The 19292-nt window shown below is 41.3% G+C and overlaps 1 protein-coding gene across 4 annotated transcripts in view; it reads right to left on the reverse strand.

Moving 5' to 3' along the window:
* Window positions 1–1804: 1804 nt before the first annotated feature.
* LOC124135704 (death-associated protein kinase 1-like) overlaps window positions 1805–19292 on the reverse strand; it is a 165375-nt gene continuing 147887 nt past the window's right edge. For all 4 annotated transcript variants that reach the window (XM_046501183.2, XM_046501182.2, XM_046501184.2 and 1 more), the window contains 11 exons: window positions 17846–17944; window positions 16778–16876; window positions 16454–16555; window positions 15748–15846; window positions 15465–15542; window positions 14732–14915; window positions 13969–14076; window positions 10560–10754; window positions 9739–9998; window positions 9424–9612; window positions 1805–9206 (listed from right to left, as the gene is read on the reverse strand). In XM_046501183.2, the coding sequence (XP_046357139.1) occupies window positions 7971–9206; window positions 9424–9612; window positions 9739–9998; window positions 10560–10754; window positions 13969–14076; window positions 14732–14915; window positions 15465–15542; window positions 15748–15846; window positions 16454–16555; window positions 16778–16876; window positions 17846–17944 (2649 nt within the window). In that variant the 3' untranslated portion in view covers window positions 1805–7970. The remainder of the gene's footprint in view (window positions 9207–9423; window positions 9613–9738; window positions 9999–10559; window positions 10755–13968; window positions 14077–14731; window positions 14916–15464; window positions 15543–15747; window positions 15847–16453; window positions 16556–16777; window positions 16877–17845; window positions 17945–19292) is intronic.

The raw sequence follows: 19292 nt of genomic DNA on the forward strand, positions 1-19292 counted from the left end.
TAAACTACTGCATACAGGTACCCATCAGCTATCCACTGTATAAACTACTGCATACAGGTATCCATCAGCTATCCACTGTATAAACAACTACATACAGGTACCCATCAGCTATCCACTGTATAAACTACTGCATACAGGTACCCATGGGCTATCCACTGTATAAACTACTGCATACAGGTACCCATGGACTATCCACTGTATAAACTACTGCATACAGGTACTCATGGGCTATCCACTGTATAAACTACTGCATACAGGTACTCATGGGCTATCCACTGTATAAACTACTGCATACAGGTACCCATCAGCTATCAACTGTATAAACTACTGCATACAGGTACCCATGGGCTATCCACTGTATAAACTACTGCATACAGGTACTCATGGGCTCTCCACTGTATAAACTACTGCATACAGGTACTCATGGGCTATCCACTGTATAAACTACTGCATACAGGTACCCATCAGCTATCCACTGTATAAACTACTGCATACAGGTACTCATCAGCTATCCACTGTATAAACTACTACATACAAGTACCCATCCGCTATCCACTGTATAAACTACTGCATACAGGTACCCATGGGCTCTCCACTGTATAAACTACTGCATACAGGTACTCATGGGCTATCCACTGTATAAGCTACTGCATACAGGTTCCCATGGGCTCTCCACTGTATAAACTACTGCATACAGGTACCCATCAGCTATCCACTGTATAAACTACAGCATACAGGTACCCATCAGCTATCCACTGTATAAACTACTGCATACAGGTACTCATGGGCTCTCCACTGTATAAACTACTGCATACAGGTACCCATCAGCTATCCACTGTATAAACTACTGCATACAGGTACCCATCAGCTATCCACTGTATAAACTACTGCATACAGGTACTCATGGGCTATCCACTGTATAAACTACTACATACAGGTACCCATCAGCTATCCACTGTATAAACTACTGCCAACAGGTGCCCATGGGCTATCCACTGTATAAACTACTACATACAGGTGCCCATGGGCTATCCACTGTATAAGCTACTGCATACAGGTACTCATGGGCTATCCACTGTATAAACTACTGCATACAGGTACCCATGCACTATCAACTGTATCAACTACTACAGACAGGTACCCATGGGCTATCAACTGTATAAACTACTACATACAGGTACCCATCAGCTATTCACTGTATAAACTACTACAGACAGGTACCCATGGGCTATCCACTGTATAAACTACTACATACAGGTACCCATGGGCTATCCACTGTATAAACTACTACAGACAGGTACCCATGGGCTATCAACTGTATAAACTACTACATACAGGTACCCATGGGCTATCAACTGTATCAACTACTACAGACAGGTACCCATGGGCTATCCACTGTATAAACTACTACATACAGGTAACCATGGGCTATCCACTGTATAAACTACTACAGACAGGTACCCATGGGCTATCCACTGTATAAACTACTACATACAGGTACCCATGGGCTATCAACTGTATCAACTACTACAGACAGGTACCCATGGGCTATCCACTGTATAAACTACTACATACAGGTACCCATGGGCTATCAACTGTATAAGCTACTGCAAACAGGAACCCATGGCCTATCAACCAGAACACTGTCTTTACCTCTTGACCTTGTAGTGAGATTCTGTCATGTTTCACAGAAGATGCCCTGATCATCATTCCAGTATAACCTGAATGTCCTTTGGGACACTTACTGATTACAGGACAGGAATCTATGACCTCAGTTGCTGAATACAACACAGAACAAGGAGGGTTACTTGTAAAAGGTTGGTTTTATTCTTAAAAATAAATAAATATATACAATTAAATATGCATACAGGTTTATGCTGTACAAATCGATAGCCCAAAATAAATGTACAATGCAGTGCAGCAAAAATATTGAGTTGCATTTGACTTACAAAGCTGTTATACATAAGGCAGGCTTGTGGAAGCTTCAGTGATCATTTAGTTATTGTGGACATCTGCCTGAACAGTGATCAGCAGTTTCACCACACACAAGACAACATACATCCCAGCCGCCGGGGAGGATCACTGATGTGTACCAGCAAGCACTTCTTTTCATTAGTGTCAGTGTGTGGTATTGTTGAGGATGGTTTCATAGAGGCAAGATGTCCATAGTAACATATACAAGTATTTGCTTGAACACATAATCCACTGTGCTCCACTCTATGCCCATCTTCAACAGATACAAACATGCCAAGCTCAAGTGATGCAGAACAAACACAATATGATGGTCCATTAGTCTGGATGTAATTTGGATTTAACAGGATGCCACACGCAACATCATTTTCTCCAAAGTGCCAATGAAGGAATTTAGTAATTGTCGAAAAAACAGTCTTAAGGTGACAGGAAAACTTAGTTTTGTGTTTTCAGATTTGCAAATAATATGGGCCAGCTTGAAGCATTTGTTCTACAGCCTTTTGCCTAGCTTCCATATAAACTATCACAATAACAATGCAACAGGAACAGAGCGTGGGGAACAATGTCAAAGATCATGTACACAGACATACTGGTCATAGGTAGGCAACTTTCTGTCAGTAGATAGAAAAAACACTTTAAGCATTCACATCATCCATTAACTGTAAACAACCATAAATCACAAGTCTTTTGATTCATGACTTCACTGAACATGATTTAACTTCTTTGAACATATATTTACAAATAATCCACAAATTTATAGGTCATTTCATAAAGTATAGGACATTTCCTCCAAAAGAATATTCAGTGTTTGTTAATTGATCATGGTTGCTTTTATACCTGCTACATCATGTACTAAATCACTGGGATAAAGCAATGGTAGAACACTCCTGACACATTGGATGTGTCTCAATGGAAGACGCAGATAACACGTACAGACTGAGCAACTGATTCTAGCCTACGCAGATCACAGGGTGACACACCGACACATCGTGCCTCACCTACTTCTATCACACTCTTAACACACCCAGTACACCCAGTACAGAAACAAGTTGTTCCAAGAAATGATTTTCACAATTAGGAATTGGTGGAAAAAAAGAGACGTTTTTACATTTTCATTGAATATTAGACTTAAAAACATGACATTGTTACATTGCCAGGTCATTAGATACTCTCAAATAAACTTAGAGTATGTTGAAAAATAAACATCTACTTGTCATACCATTTACAACATTGACCAGAGGTTGGACAACTAAAGAAAGAAAGTTAAGGTTTTTGTGAATCAGTTGGTTACAATTGTGTCACTGTCAGTTAAACTTTTAACACTGTTAAAATTAATAGCAAGTACATCATGCATCAGAAATGTTTCCAAAAGTCATTACAATCTTGAACAAATACATCAATTTAATGTGTCAGTTGTTAGCACAGACAGATATACAGATAACATCCATACATTAGGAATTCAAGCATTTAACACACCTTCAATACAAGATGGTAAGTAACAACAACAAATTACAACACTTCCAGTGCAACACTGTCAAATGCCAAACAAACTTTGGTTTTAATGAGGCATTGAGGAGGATAGGAATAAAGGCCAGTAAATAATATCAAAAGTGGAATAAATCCATCAATTTGGTCCAAGAGGGAGGTTTAAATAAAATGGTACAAGTGGTCCATGGGTTACATTCATTGGAAAAACATGGATGAGCAGTACACAGATTAGAAGACACCTAACTCAGGCCTTCCAATGAATTTAGACTGCAACAGAAAACTGTCCTATGCCTACAATACCCAAGGAATTGGCAACATAATACAGTCATGTCATGAGGATCAACAAATAGCCAGTACATTTACATCTTACAGCAGTAATACAATGATACACCTCTCGAATATTCTAGATTGGCGTTGTAAGATGTACACATTTACTCGCTATTTGTTGATCCTCATGATATGACTTTCAACTTCCTTTTTGTTCTGTGCATGCCGAGTTTGGAAGGCTGCAGTCTGTGTGTTTTAGTGCTGCGGTTTCTGTGTTTTCGGCAGTATGCTTTCAAATTTATGATTCTGTTTCTTAGTTCTCATTGTTTTATGTTGCCGATTCCTTATGTATTGTAGGCATATGACAGTTTTCTGTTGCAGTCTGTCAGTTTTCATTGGTAGGCCAGTAACTACAGGAAGAATCAGATTGTGAGAATGAGTGAATTGGCACACACCAGGAGATGAAGCATCACAGCTGGGTGTAAACAAATGTTTAGTTTGATATGAACTCACAAGATAAAGAACCAACCTGCTACTGATACAAGTAGGTATTTCAGCCGACCCTGTTTTCTCATACACACCAGACTGATCATGAAACACAGTTCTGATTGATAGGTAATTGGCTGAGAAATGACAGACTGGGAACTACATATTTGGATCCACAATCACCATGCCTGTGAGATTTAACACATTAACAAACGCAACACCTACAGTTCTAGGTCAATATCAGGAACATTCAGGTAAACATGCCATTTCTTACAAGGAAAATAACATTTCTGTCTTGCCATTTGTATACTGCAGAAATGTAGCCCTATCATGAATGACAGGATAAGTTCACTGGAATGCATGATGTATCAACTGTTATCCACAGTGTGAGTGAACGCTGTGGATAATACAAGGAAATGTTAGTAACTCATGCATCAGATATTTCAGAACAGTCCAGGTATAAGTTTTTCACACGTACCTGCGAGGACACAGGTTGTCAAAAGACAAGGACACCTAGGACCATTGTATGATGGTAAGCCTTCTTCATAGCATCAGAATACTGTTGTCTGGATCATAAATATGTTGGGGTGAGTGAGTCAGTGATTATGGTTTTATGCCGCTTTTAGCAATATTCCAGCAATATCACGGTGGGGGACACCAGAAATGGGCTTCACACATTGTACCCATGTGGGGAATTGACCCCGGGTTTGATGAACTAATGAATTGTCTATCTCAACGCCCCAAATAATTTGGGTACAAATGCAGACTTACAAGTTCCAATGAGCAAGGGCATGGTGCATTGATGCCAACACCCATTTCAAAATCCCCAAGAAGTAATGTAAATATGGAAGGAAAGATTGAAGTGGAAAGAAGATGAACTATGATGTTCACTGGTCGTTACGTCATATTGAGCAGAGAGCAGGTATTGTGTGTTATGAAGAAATGCATATTCCAGTGTATAAAATTCCCTAAAATTTCGGTCAAACAACTTTACAGGCAACTTTGCAAAGTTACCAGAAGAATGCTTAGAATGCTTAGGTAATATAGGGAATACAATCATAGCCTAACAACCAGGAGAGCAACTTTTCAAAAGTGACCATCTGTCAGCAAAATAGACTGGCTGTCGGGCAGGCTGGTATTTTAAACACTGCATATATACAGGTAATGGTCTTGGCGGTAGATACGAGCAGATAATTAAACTGCAATCTTGTTGGCAAACATAAATGTATCTGAAAGTCTCATTTTCTACAAGTTAAGGGACTTTTTACCACTTGAAAGGATGGAAGGCTGATTCATTACTGAATACTGAGTCTACAAAAAGACTACACTGTCAGTGTACAACAGGAGATGGTAGTATTCATGAGTACCAGTGGCTCCCTACCATACACTACTGGTCCTGATTGTCAGACGAGTAACAAGCGCCAAATACTTTCATCACCCCCTTTTGACTTCGGTATAAGAAAAATATGTGTAAACACACAACTGCTACACACATGTGCCTGTTTCGCCGATCAAACATTCCATCCTCAATCACTGTGTGCATCACACAGGGCTGATGATGCACATCATATACATAGTCTCAGTACTGTCCTTGCTCACCACAACCCTGGCAACTGTTTCTGTGAATCACCTAGAACCTGCATACCTAAGTTTAACCTAGCTCACCAGCCAGGTGTCAGGCTGTCTATGTTCTCTAGTAGAATCCATCACATACCACACACTGAGGTAACATGTTGGATGAGGCAGAGTATTATGTCTCTTACACTACTGAATCCAGTCTAAATATTCCCACCAGTCCAGAAAGGAGTAGCTTACATAGTGTTGTATTTTGTCAGTCTATGCATATACTATTAAAGCAGTCACTATACTCAGACTTGGCCAAGACACACTATATCTACATTCAATCATGTCCATATCTTTAACTCCAAAAGAGTTGGTCAGATGTTCTCACTAATCCTACATACTAAATATATGTATAACTCTTCCTCAAAGTGTCTGTCGGGGTCATCCGACTAACGGAAGCATGTTAGGGACTCCCAGCCTATAGACCATCATACCCTGATATACAGACCCCTTCATTACCCTGTGTTTGTTGTCTATAGTCTCACATAGTTAGAAGTATTTACAGGCACAAGGTGGTGTATGTGCAGTATACCTTGGAAAAACTCCGAGCTGGGACTATCAGAAGACCATACACATGTCATATATGTTGATATTTGCATATGAGAACAGACTGATGTGGATTGAATGTGGGATGTATCCAAGATGGCCGCCGCACCCCTCCATGCCCCAACTGCACGTGACAGTGGGACAGAATGCTACTTTTTCAAAACATACCTTATGATGTCATGATTGTATTGTACCAGTTTTCAACATAGAAAGTAATACATGTAGTGCTCTGGCTGGGTGCATTCCCTTGGTGCTATGGCAGTGAGATTTGCTGACAGCATCTTGGAAGAAGCCCTGGTGCTCTTGGTGTTGGGTAGAAAGGATTTCATTTGTGCATAACACATTCTAATGAAATACATATATAGGCAGTTTGTTAAACATACATCATACGGACACAAACATCAACGCATGCTTGTATGTGTACCAGCAGTACAGCTTGTCGGTTATCAGGCTATATACAATGACGCGTGTCAGATATTTACAGGAAGATCAGAAACACAGAGACCTACACAGACAAGTGCCGCAATGATGCCTCTGTTGATGCTTCTGTTGTCAGGAATATGACATGTCTACAGCCTACAAAGTTCATCTGCCTACACTGCCCTATCTGGCTAAGCATCTAGCAAAGAACCTGAATGACTCATTTCCTGGGCTAGTCTCCAGCAGTTTTGGCATAATGCTGTGGTTTAGGACATTGATGGCACTGATGTGGTCACAGTAAATGAGAAATGCTGAATGTGAATGTTATCCATGTTTGACACATGCACATTTCTTGCATGTTATTCATACACATGTCTGTGCAAGCCCTGATCAGCTTGCATGAAGAACAGTTTTGATGAAGATAGGCACCATCTCACTTCAAATCACTGACTTATATGGTGGTTGTTAGGGTAACATGGTAATCAAAGTAACAGGCTTACACAGTGATGGTTAGAATAATATCAAGAGAAGAAATGCATTTTGTCCTTGTAACTGTTGCCTGTCTTACTGACAACACAGCAGGGTGGTAGTCCGACAAAAGCATTGCACATTGCAATTAGTCCAGTGTCATAGTTCAGCACTGGGTAATACAGATTGTCTGTTCCTTCAACAATCAATGTTTAACACTTTGAGATTCTAGACACTGCACACAGAATCTCTTGGGGAATATTCCCAGCTAATATAGTAGTATGCACAATTCTCCTTCATGAGGTTTGAAGATCACAGAATAAGCCATTGCAGGTGTTCATGTTTCATACTTAGATGTGCAACAATCCATTGTCTTAGCTGGTGGATCATGGGTGGAACCCCGTTGAACAGTCAAAGCAAAATCGACCATTTCAATTCTTGCTTTTGACGTCACTCCTACAACACTAGGTTCTTCACTAAATATGTTTTGGAGAATAATCCTTTCCAGATTACTAGAGTCCTACACCATTAAATCTATGGGACTGAAATAACATGCACCATTGAGCAATGAAAAGCAGCAAGTGGAGACTTCACGCATGGGAAGATAATTCGTCTTTACTAATTGTCCCCCTTTTCACCATACACCACTGTGTGGTTTGTAGCATCTGAAATTCTTCTCCTGCTGAGAAGCCAACACACGGCTACCGAGACAAGTTGGAGAGTGTGTTAGTGGAGGCATTAGCTGTGTGCTGCATGGCACTGGCACTCTCTTCTGTACTCTGGTCTTCATAGTTGGGCACACGGAACGGAGTGGTTGTCCTCAGAATAGCTTCAATACAGTCCAAACGGTTCAGTTCTTTCAGCTTGGATATCAACAGTCTGACAGAGGCACTGTGTTGTTTGGACCACTCCTCCAGGACCCGGTCTGTCTGACTCACCTGCTGATTTGCCTCCTTATCCAACACAGGAAGGGAATCGCTCAGACCTAAAGTCACAGCCAACAGACACCAATCCCGACCCATATGTTCAGTAGGATCAAGCAGATAGCTTAGCAGTCTACGTGTGTGGATTGATAGATGCGAAATGTCAAGATCCATGCCTAAACATATACTGGCCATGATTTCCTCTGATCCCATGCAAACAATGTCTCCAAAGTCTTCATAAACTTCCCCAGACAGAACCATGGAGTGTCTGTTGTCTATCTGCATCCTCAGAATCTCTGTTGGCGAGTAGCTTCTGATTATCTTATTGTGGTCTTTCAGCTGACTTGGACTGAGAGTGTACCTCTCCACACAGAGCCCAGGACACACATTGTCTATGACCTGCTCTACAATGTTGACCAGGTCCTCCAGGAAATAGAACAAGGAAGACCGTGCCTCGGGAGAACCTCTCACCTTGATCTCAAGGTACTGTTCATGGCGGTCCATATCTATCATCCCTTCCAGGTCCCCACAGCAGTACTTGGTCCCATGATGCCACTGGTACAAGTCCGTATCATTGGATGGGTCGTCCGTATCCTGAGCAATGTTCCGCCGGAGATACACTTGTATCCTTGGGAACAGATATTTAAGCTGAGCACCATACTGGAAGCTTGTGTGGAGGCGAACACCTCCATAAACTCCGTTTGCATAGCGTTTTGTGTCTCTCTGCCACAATCCATTGAGTGTCTCCACAAAATTCAGACATGGAAACTCATATTCAATATCACCATCATTATCACAGGGTGTACACAGTTCCAAGGCCTCCAGGACTTGCAAGAGGTCAAGAGCATCTGAGTCAGCGTACATCAGCTGGAATTCATCAACTGAGAAACAGCCGGTGATGCGGGTCTGTACTATCTTGTCATGGGAGATGAGATGACCGATCACATCTGAACACAACCACTGTGGGTTGAACACAACAAGATCCTGCACAAACTCACTCTCAAGGTAGATCACCTGGAAAAACAAACAGGATCATGCACAACAGATCAAAACGTAACTAATGACTTTCCACTGATATCAGAGAAAGTAGAAAACAATTTTCTTGAATTATGTAATAATAATCTTTATATATATACAATGATCTAATTGATAGTCTTAAAGTATATCTTAATGTTGGTAAAATTCAAGAAGGGCTCAGGTAATGCTGCTATTGTGAAGCAGTGCTGCTCACCTCTCCTATGAGCTGTAGTTGTTCTGCCAGCATCTTCATGTGGCCCTCCCCTGCCAAAGGGTTGACCTTCATTCTCGTGTACTCCATGAACTGGTGCCAAGACAACACAGGGAAGGAAGAGGACGACTTCCTCCACGAAGGCAGGCTTGTCACGACAGCTTCAAGGAACCCAGTTGTCTTCGGCAGGCACTGAAATAAATGTCAAGTAATGACTAAGTATTGTTAAATAATGTTTTCAAACCTAACACATTTGTCAATGCTCTTAAATTATTTCCTTCTAAGCTCAACCTAAAATGGAATCCTGTCTGTACTTACTGCAGCAATCTCACTCTTCATATCACTCAGCTGCTGCTTGAGGACTTTGACTTCAGTGGTGGCAGCTACTGTTGCATCCAGAACAAACAGCTTGTCCACAATGTCCACATCAAACTGGAACATCTGGGCCACCTTGGACAGCAGTGAACTCCCCTCCTTGCTGATGTACTCCCCCTTGCTGTTCTTCATGCACCCTGCCTTGTCTGCATGTGTGGCCACAAGGACAACCTTTGGGGTGTTCGGCATCTTGCCACAGTGACCTGCCCAGAGAGGTGATAATACTGACTACTGTTGCCTGAACAACTTTGACAACTTAGCCTTTTCAACGCATTTACTGTATTATGTCTTACATTTGGAGTATTGGAGATAAAGATGTTCCTGAAAGGCCTCACTTGCATTGTTTTCAGAATACAGTGAGGTAACGTGAAATGAGGTCGTGTTCAAGATTATTGCAATTATATAGCGACATGTATGCACGTCTATGTTGCTTCTCGTAATAGTCCGGACTAATGCCGATTTTATAGTGCTAGCTCACAGAGATACCATACCACAGTTTAACATGAATACTCTACTCAGACACAGTATACTGACTCCAAGCCAACCACTCCTTTTTTGAGCCCCTTATTGTCGAGCACCAGGTAACAACATGTACAATCTTTTAACCTCTTTTGGTATGACACGGCCAGAGATTGAACCCCTGCCCGCTCTCCGGGCAGATGCTCTACCACTAGGCCATGGAGACATTCTTAGAATACAGTGGTAGATAGAGAAACATTTGAAAGAGTTTCCCAAGACTGAAGGGTTTCCTGAACCCCACCCACCTATGGGCAGTTGCAGTGGAATCCTGGCCTTGAGGAAGTTGAGCCAGAAGATGACCTGAGCCAGCTGTTCGTCGTAGGAGTCGACGAGGCTGAACACCACCATGTGGATGCAGCTGGTGTCCCCCAGGAAGTGGTCATACAGCATGTAGTATGGCTCATACCCAGAGTAGTCCCACACACTCAGCTCTCCAATACCTACACAAATCAGAAGACATGTAAAGGCTAGCATAAAGATGATGATAACGTTTCATTATCTGATGTTGGAGCAATTAGATTTTCTATATTCATGAAATTGATGTTTCTTTGATAATATTACTTTCTATTTTTCAATTAACATACAAGACATGCAGATAGTCTCTAAAGTGCTATCAGGTCTTCACAATGTCACTACTTGGAGCAAGCAATCAGATTGTAAAAATGTACACTGGACAGAGGGTATACAGTCACCAAGTACGCCCGTCAATACAACCATACAGTCACCAAGTACTCCTGTCAATACAACCATACAGTCACCAAGTACACCAGTCAATACAACCATACAGTCACCAAGTACTCCTGTCAATACAACCATACAGTCACCAAGTACACCTATCAATACAACCATACAGTCACCAAGCACTCGAGTCAGTACAACCATACAGTGTCCAAGTATTCCCGTCAATACAACCATACAGTCACCAAGTAGTCCCGTCAATACAACCATACAGTCACAAAGTACTCCTGTCAATACAACCATACAGTCACCAAGAACACCTGTCAATACAACCATACAGTCACCAAGCACTCGAGTCAGTACAACCATACAGTGTCCAAATACTCCCATCAAATCAACCATACAGTCACCAAGTACTCCTGTCAATACAACCATACAGTCACCAAGTAGTCCCGACAATACAACCATACAGTCACCAAGTACGCCTGTCAATACAACCATACAGTCACCAAGTACACCTGTCAAAACAACCATACAGTCACCAAGTACTCATGTCAATACAACCATACAGTCACCAAGTACTCCCGTCAATACAACCATACAGTCACCAAGTATTCCTGTCAATACAACCATACAGTCACCAAGTACACCTGTCAAAACAACCATACAGTCACCAAGTATTCCTGTCAATACAACCATACAGTCACCAAGTACGCCCGTCAATACAACCATACAGTCACCAAGTATTCCTGTCAATACAACCATACAGTCACCAAGTACACCAGTCAATACAACCATACAGTCACCAAGTACACCTGTCAATACAACCATAGTCACCAAGTACGCCCGTCAATACAACCATACAGTCACCAAGTACGCCCATCAATACAACCATACAGTCACCAAGTACGCCCGTCAATACAACCATACAGTCACCAAGTAGTCCCGACAATACAACCATACAGTCACCAAGTACACTCGTCAATACAACCATAAAGTCACCAAGTACGCCCGTCAATACAACCATACAGTCACCAAGTACGCCCATCAATACAACCATACAGTCACCAAGTACGCCCGTCAATACAACCATACAGTCACCAGGTAGTCCCGACAATACAACCATACAGTCACCAAGTACGCCTGTCAATACAACCATACAGTCACCAAGTACACCTGTCAAAACAACCATACAGTCACCAAGTACGCCTGTCAATACAACCATACAGTCACCAAGTACACCTGTCAAAACAACCATACAGTCACCAAGTACTCATGTCAATACAACCATACAGTCACCAAGTACTCCCGTCAATACAACCATACAGTCACCAAGTAGTCCCGACAATACAACCATACAGTCACCAAGTACACTCGTCAATACAACCATAGTCACCAAGTACGCCCGTCAATACAACCATACAGTCACCAAGTACGCCCATCAATACAATCATACAGTCACCAAGTACTCCTGTCAATACAACCATACAGTCACCAAGTACTCATGTCAATACAACCATAGTCACCAAGTACTCCAGTCAATACAACCATACAGTCACCAAGTACTCCAGTCAATACAACCATACATACTCATAATGTACACAATCATGCAGACCCACCAAAACATCAAACATTACTTAACATTGTTTTTTTCTGTCATGAAGGTAGTGTACCTGTGATATTAAACTAACACTACGGGGGATACGTACCTGTGATATTCACCTAACACTACGGGGAAGTTTACCTGTGATATTCACCTAACACTACGGGGGATGCGTACCTGTGATATTCACCTAACACTACGGGGAAGTGTACCTGTGATATTCACCTAACACTACGGGGAAGTGTACCTGTGATATTAAACTATATCTACGGGGAAGTGTACCTGTGATATTAAACTAACACTACGGGGAAGTGTACCTGTGATATTCACCTAACACTACGGGGGATGCGTACCTGTGATATTAAACTATATCTACGGGGAAGGGTACCTGTGATATTAAACTAACACTATGAGGGATGCGTACCTGTGATATTCACCTAACACTACGGGGAAGTGTACCTGTGATATTCACCTAACACTACGGGGAAGTGTACCTGTGATATTCACCTAACACTACGGGGAAGTGTACCTGTGATATTCTACTAACACTACAGGGAAGTGTACCTGTGATATTCAACTAACACTACGGGGAAGTGTACCTGTGATATTCAACTAACACTACGGGGGATGCGTACCTGTGATATTAAACTATATCTACGGGGAAGTGTACCTGTGATATTAAACTAACACTATGAGGGATGCGTACCTGTGATATTCACCTAACACTACGGGGAAGTGTACCTGTGATATTCACCTAACACTATGGGGAAGTGTACCTGTGATATTCACCTAACACTACGGGGAAGTGTACCTGTGATATTCTACTAACACTACGGGGAAGTGTACCTGTGATATTCAACTAACACTACGGGGAAGTGTACCTGTGATATTCTACTAACACTACGGGGAAGTGTACCTGTGATATTCAACTAACACTACGGGGAAGTGTACCTGTGATATTCTACTAACACTACAGGGAAGTGTACCTGTGATATTCAACTAACACTACGGGGAAGTGTACCTGTGATATTCACCTAACACTACGGGGGATGCGTACCTGTGATATTAAACTATATCTACGGGGAAGTGTACCTGTGATATTAAACTAACACTATGAGGGATGCGTACCTGTGATATTCACCTAACACTACGGGGAAGTGTACCTGTGATATTCACCTAACACTATGGGGAAGTGTACCTGTGATATTCACCTAACACTACGGGGAAGTGTACCTGTGATATTCTACTAACACTACGGGGAAGTGTACCTGTGATATTCAACTAACACTACGGGGAAGTGTACCTGTGATATTCTACTAACACTACGGGGAAGTGTACCTGTGATATTCAACTAACACTACGGGGAAGTGTACCTGTGATATTCAGCTGCTGTATCTCCACTCCCTTGGTGTAGATGGGGTTTCCGACTGTGTAGCACAGAGGGGTAGGCAAGCTGAACTGACGAGACAACTTATTCTTGGCTGCAACAGAAATTGATAGACACCTTACTCACAGTTATCTTCAACCAAATACAACCGGGGCATGGATTATCAATATTGTGATTTTGTCCTTAGACGTAAACAGTATAAATTCACTCATCCGGAGACAAAGTTGGCTTGATTATTGAAGAAAAATTCTATTTTCCTGTGTCTCTGTGTCCTTTTCCACCACCATTAATGAATGACCATTGCTAGGCCGTAATTAAACCAAAAAAACCATTTGCTTTATGCAGCCACTACGACCTGCCACGATGTCTAACAACATGTTGCACAAATGGCTACATGGTTCCCTGATGAGCCAATCAGAGAGCGTGTTCCAAAGTGTCATAGAAATCAGAACAAGCATGTAAACAATACACTGCCTCAGTTGGATTGGTCATAATAGCAATGTTTACACATTCTCAAAGCTATATTTAGTACTCGTTTAAAATATTTAATCGGATTGTCGAAAGATCTGCAAAATCTTACAGATATCCAGGGATAACTCAAGCTGATTAGCCTGTCCGTCTATATCACATTATGGGTGGGCAAGCCAGACATTGACTTTCTACACCCCTGACAACTAATTATACTTATAGATGCATCAATACAGGTCAATTTAAACACAACAAATGTCCAGTTTTAAACTTTTCCTCACTTTTACTTTTGCCACTTGTGCTGCCTTGTCTACTTCGCCGAAAGAAACTTCCGAAGTAGCTGTACTTGAGTGTCTCGATGAGGGTGGACTTGCCGACGCCGGTGGAGCCCAGCAACTTGAGCTTGATGCGATTCAGTGGCTGGGGCTGGGGAATCAGCTGACTGATGTACATGGAGCCGCGTTCCTGTAACAGGCATACACTAAGAATAGACGGCAATACATTTCTCATCCATAGAGTAGGATATAGCTCTCTGGTGAGATTAGAGGGCAATACATTTCTCATCCATATAGTAGGATATAGCTCTCTGGTGAGAATAGAGGGCAATACATTTCTCATCCATATAGTAGGATATAGCTCTCCGGTGAGAATAGAGGGCAATACATTTCTCATCCATATAGTAGGATATAGCTCTCCGGTGAGAATAGAGGGCAATACATTTCTCATTCATATAGTAGGATATAGCTCTCTGGTGGGAATAGAGGGCAATACATTTCTCATCCATAGAGTAGGATATAGCTCTCTCGTGAGAATAGAGGGCAATACATTTATCATCCATACAGCTCTCCGATGGGAATATAGGGCAATATATTGTTCATCCATACGGTAGGATAGAAGCTCTCTGGCAGAAAGAGAGGGCAATACAAAAGATTTTTGATGAAATGTAAACACAAGTAATCTCTCAAAAACCACTGCCAGAAATCTATGTCTGTCCTTATGTGCAGCTATACTCACCCCTCGGACTTTAGAGAGGAGATCTCCGATACCAGAAAATCCCTGGGCCAGAGCCATGATCTCCGCAGTCATCCCATCCTGCATTAAACACTGGCATTAGATAGATGCACAACAACAGCACAACAGCAGAGATATATGGAATCAGAGGTATGTAAGCTTAAGCTTTTACAGAAATCAAATTTGCATGTACATTTAGTCAACAATTGTTGGCTGGTTCCATTTGGTAATGAGAGATCACGAGACACGTATGGCAAGCTCTACACATGGCTTCAGGTGACAATACCTTGTTGGGGATATCAGCATTAGCTCCTGCCAGCAATAGGCACCGGACAATGTCTATATGGCCTGCCTTGCTGGCTAGATGGAGGGGTGTCAAACCATCCTGGAGAAGAACAAGTTCACATTTCAGAGCATTTCTTAGAGGGTTATATACAGCAAACACTATACCGCGCACAGAAGGGGATCATTCTCTATCAGGTGACAAGAGACAAGACATCTGGATGCGTTTCATGTACCTCACACTGCATTCAACTCAAGTAATAGGAGTTCCAACAAAACCAGAAAAACCTCTAGGTGACATCTTAAATACTGTCAACCACCAAACAATTTAAAGGCCCTCCTCAGGAACCAATACAAGATCCTTGACAGTGAACCAATTCCAGTCTCTAGAGATATGACATTGTTACAGGGTTTAAAGCCATGGGTATGTCAGACTTGCTACTATACCATACATGTAGTTTTTAAAGTGTAGAAACGCTACCTCAAAAACTGCTTTTTCAATATCATTGTGCATTTACCTATATATACATTGATATTAAAAAGGATCTAGAATTCAATCTGAATATCATCTAATTTCTATGAACACCAACTTAAAACAAATTTCTTTAATGCTATAAAGCTTTCGATTAGTAGATTCCTAAGACAAGTATAGTCTGATTCATCTAGTGTGATATGTGACCCATGTCAAGTTGCCAAGGCGAAGTACTTACAACACTGACTGTGTCCACTTTACAGCCCAGCTCACACATGGTGTGCACTATAGAGAGAAGTCCCTCTCGGGCGGCTGCATGCAGGGCACTCTGTCCTGTCTCCTGAAACAAGGGCAAGCTTACTGCATCACTTACAACAGACACACACACCTCATCTGGAGTTCTGAAGCACACTAATGACCACGGGACACTGAGCTACACAGATCTTATAGCAAAAGGACTTTCTACTCAAACTTAAAGCACATATTTTGTTAACCCTGGATGTACAAATATTTATCACACAGATCATGCGAGAGAGATGATAGTTATATGCACAATTGTTACCTTCTCCATGAGATCCATCTCACATCCCGCGTTGAGCAAGAGGAGAGCTATGGATGTGTGATGCCTGTGACATGCCATGTGGAGAGACGTACTTCCTCTCTGTTGGGAACAATAGGGAGGTCATACACACATACACATTAAGTAGAACCACATGGGTGTCGGGAGGGTATTGCATCACCAGCATACAGGGCATAGCACACACATGTGGCATTGGTAAGGGCACTGACAACTTTCACATGACCCTCTCAAGCAGGTTCAGTCTGATAAAATCATATTTAGACTAGAGCTACACTTGATTATCTGGATTATTATGACACAGAGCATAAGAATATGTTAAAAGTATGGTGTAATATAATATATTTACAAATTTCATATGTGATGACTAATCCCAAAAGAAATGTATTTCCTGAATGCTAACTACAGTCTGGAAACCTCGAGATAGCAATTCACAGTGTTAAGGTAGAACTACGAATTTTGAGTTTGGGTTTTCCACACAAGGCGAATCCAAATAAAAATAATAATAAATAGCTATGTATCATTTATTTATTTATTTATTTATTTTTTTATTTATTTATGAGGAGTTAAAACTGAAACTAGCTTCTTGAATCACTGATAGTGATGAAGACATGGAATTTATAACATTTTAACTGTATATGAAGGTTTATTTTACTAGCGGAAAAAATAAAATAAAATAAAAAATAAATAAAATAAATACATGTTTCATTTTTTTCTGGGACTGGCTGGTTTTAAGTAGGGGAAGCGGGGCCCATGGAATGAAAAACAAAAAAACGTTGTCATTTCATTGAGACAAGCAGACTTGTAGGCTAAAATGGTTTATCAGAGAATATCATTGCTACTGGTAGTAAGAGTTTCACTAATAGTGTAAATGACAATATATCACTAAAAATATATCCCAATATATCAGTAACAGATTAACAGAATATATCCACATAAAAGTACAGAACATCATATCATTAACATTTTTGCAGATGCATACCATCGAAATGTATATGACAGAACATATTATCAGAGCCTAACATGTGATAGAGGGCTTGGTGTGGGAGGTACCTTGTCCATGTGGTTGAGTGGTGCTCCATGTTCCAGCAGGATCTTCACACATGGTAGATTGCCACGGACTGACGCACAGTGCAAGGCCGTCTCCCCCTCCTGCCAACACCATGTACAACCGTCAGTACAACCATACAAGTCACCAAGTACACAGTCAGTACAACCATACATAGTCACCATGTACACCCTTTAATACAACCATATAAGTCACTAAGTACACGGTCAATACAACCATACATAGTCACCAAGTACACCCTTCAATACAACTACACATACTCACCATGTACACAATCAACAATAGTTATCATTGTTCATAATTCTAAGAATACTTCCTCTATTACATCATTTCCATAAATCCTGTATTTTGGCTGCAATCATACCATACTAAAACTTTCAGATTTTCAACTGTCAACTATACAACGCCAGTTATCTCCCCTTCAGCACTAGCAGCTCACAGTTCCTACTTCTTTCCAAACACCTACTAGAGATAGATGATAGGGGAGGTGGGAGTACTTCTGATGAACTAGAGGAAGTATTCTTAGAATTATAAACAATGAATACTATTGTTTGATAATTCTTGCGAATACCCTACCTCTATTACATCATTGCCAGAATATACCAGGCAGGTTCTGCCTCCAGTACACTCTCCATATAGTTGACAGTATATCCTATAATCCTTGTGCTTCCATCCCATAACTGTTTCAAATCCCCAAAAGATGTTACAGCTTTAACCATTTCCAGAGGACTTGAAAATTGTATAGTGGAATAATCAGTCTATACGTGATATCTTCTCTAGAACTACACAGTACTGTTATATTGCTGTTATCCCCATTTATGACTATCCTTATGCTTGGATGGCATAATTTTTATATATTTCCACCGACACTTCCAATCTAAATGATGTGATTTCCTGTTGTCACCATGATGTCACTTCTGTTTTCTATGACTTCACTTCCGATCTAAATGAAGTCATTTTTTTTCCTTTGACATCATTTCAGGCCCCTATGTCGTCACTTCCGGTCATCTAGTTTACTTAACTGTGATGATATGTAGTACCTTGAAGGATTATCATCAAAGGGAGAAAGGTGTACTCACCTTCTAAACCTGCAGGGGAAAACCCTCAGAACAATGGGTGAACTTATCCCATCTGTTGTCGTAAAGGAGAGAGGAATATGATCTCCAAGATTTAGCCACCGCTGCAGAGGCAGATTCAGAGAATCCGGAGGCTTGTATTCTTTCCATGATAGCTTCCAGGTGATGAAATTGAGGTTGAACAGGTTCTTGTAAACGATGTCCGACCTGACATGGGTCGACGCAGCAGATTTCTGCATAACGGTAGTGGGAGAAGATCTCCTATTAGCAGAGTAAGTAGTCTAGAAAACCAGAGTCTTTTGGGCCACATCGGGGCAATCAGAATGACGATACAATCTGTCGACTCTATCTTCTG

The sequence above is a fragment of the Haliotis rufescens genome, unplaced genomic scaffold (assembly GCF_023055435.1).
Source record: "Haliotis rufescens isolate VD_foot unplaced genomic scaffold, xgHalRufe1.0.p SCAF_1, whole genome shotgun sequence".
NCBI classification, from domain to species: domain Eukaryota; kingdom Metazoa; phylum Mollusca; class Gastropoda; order Lepetellida; family Haliotidae; genus Haliotis; species Haliotis rufescens.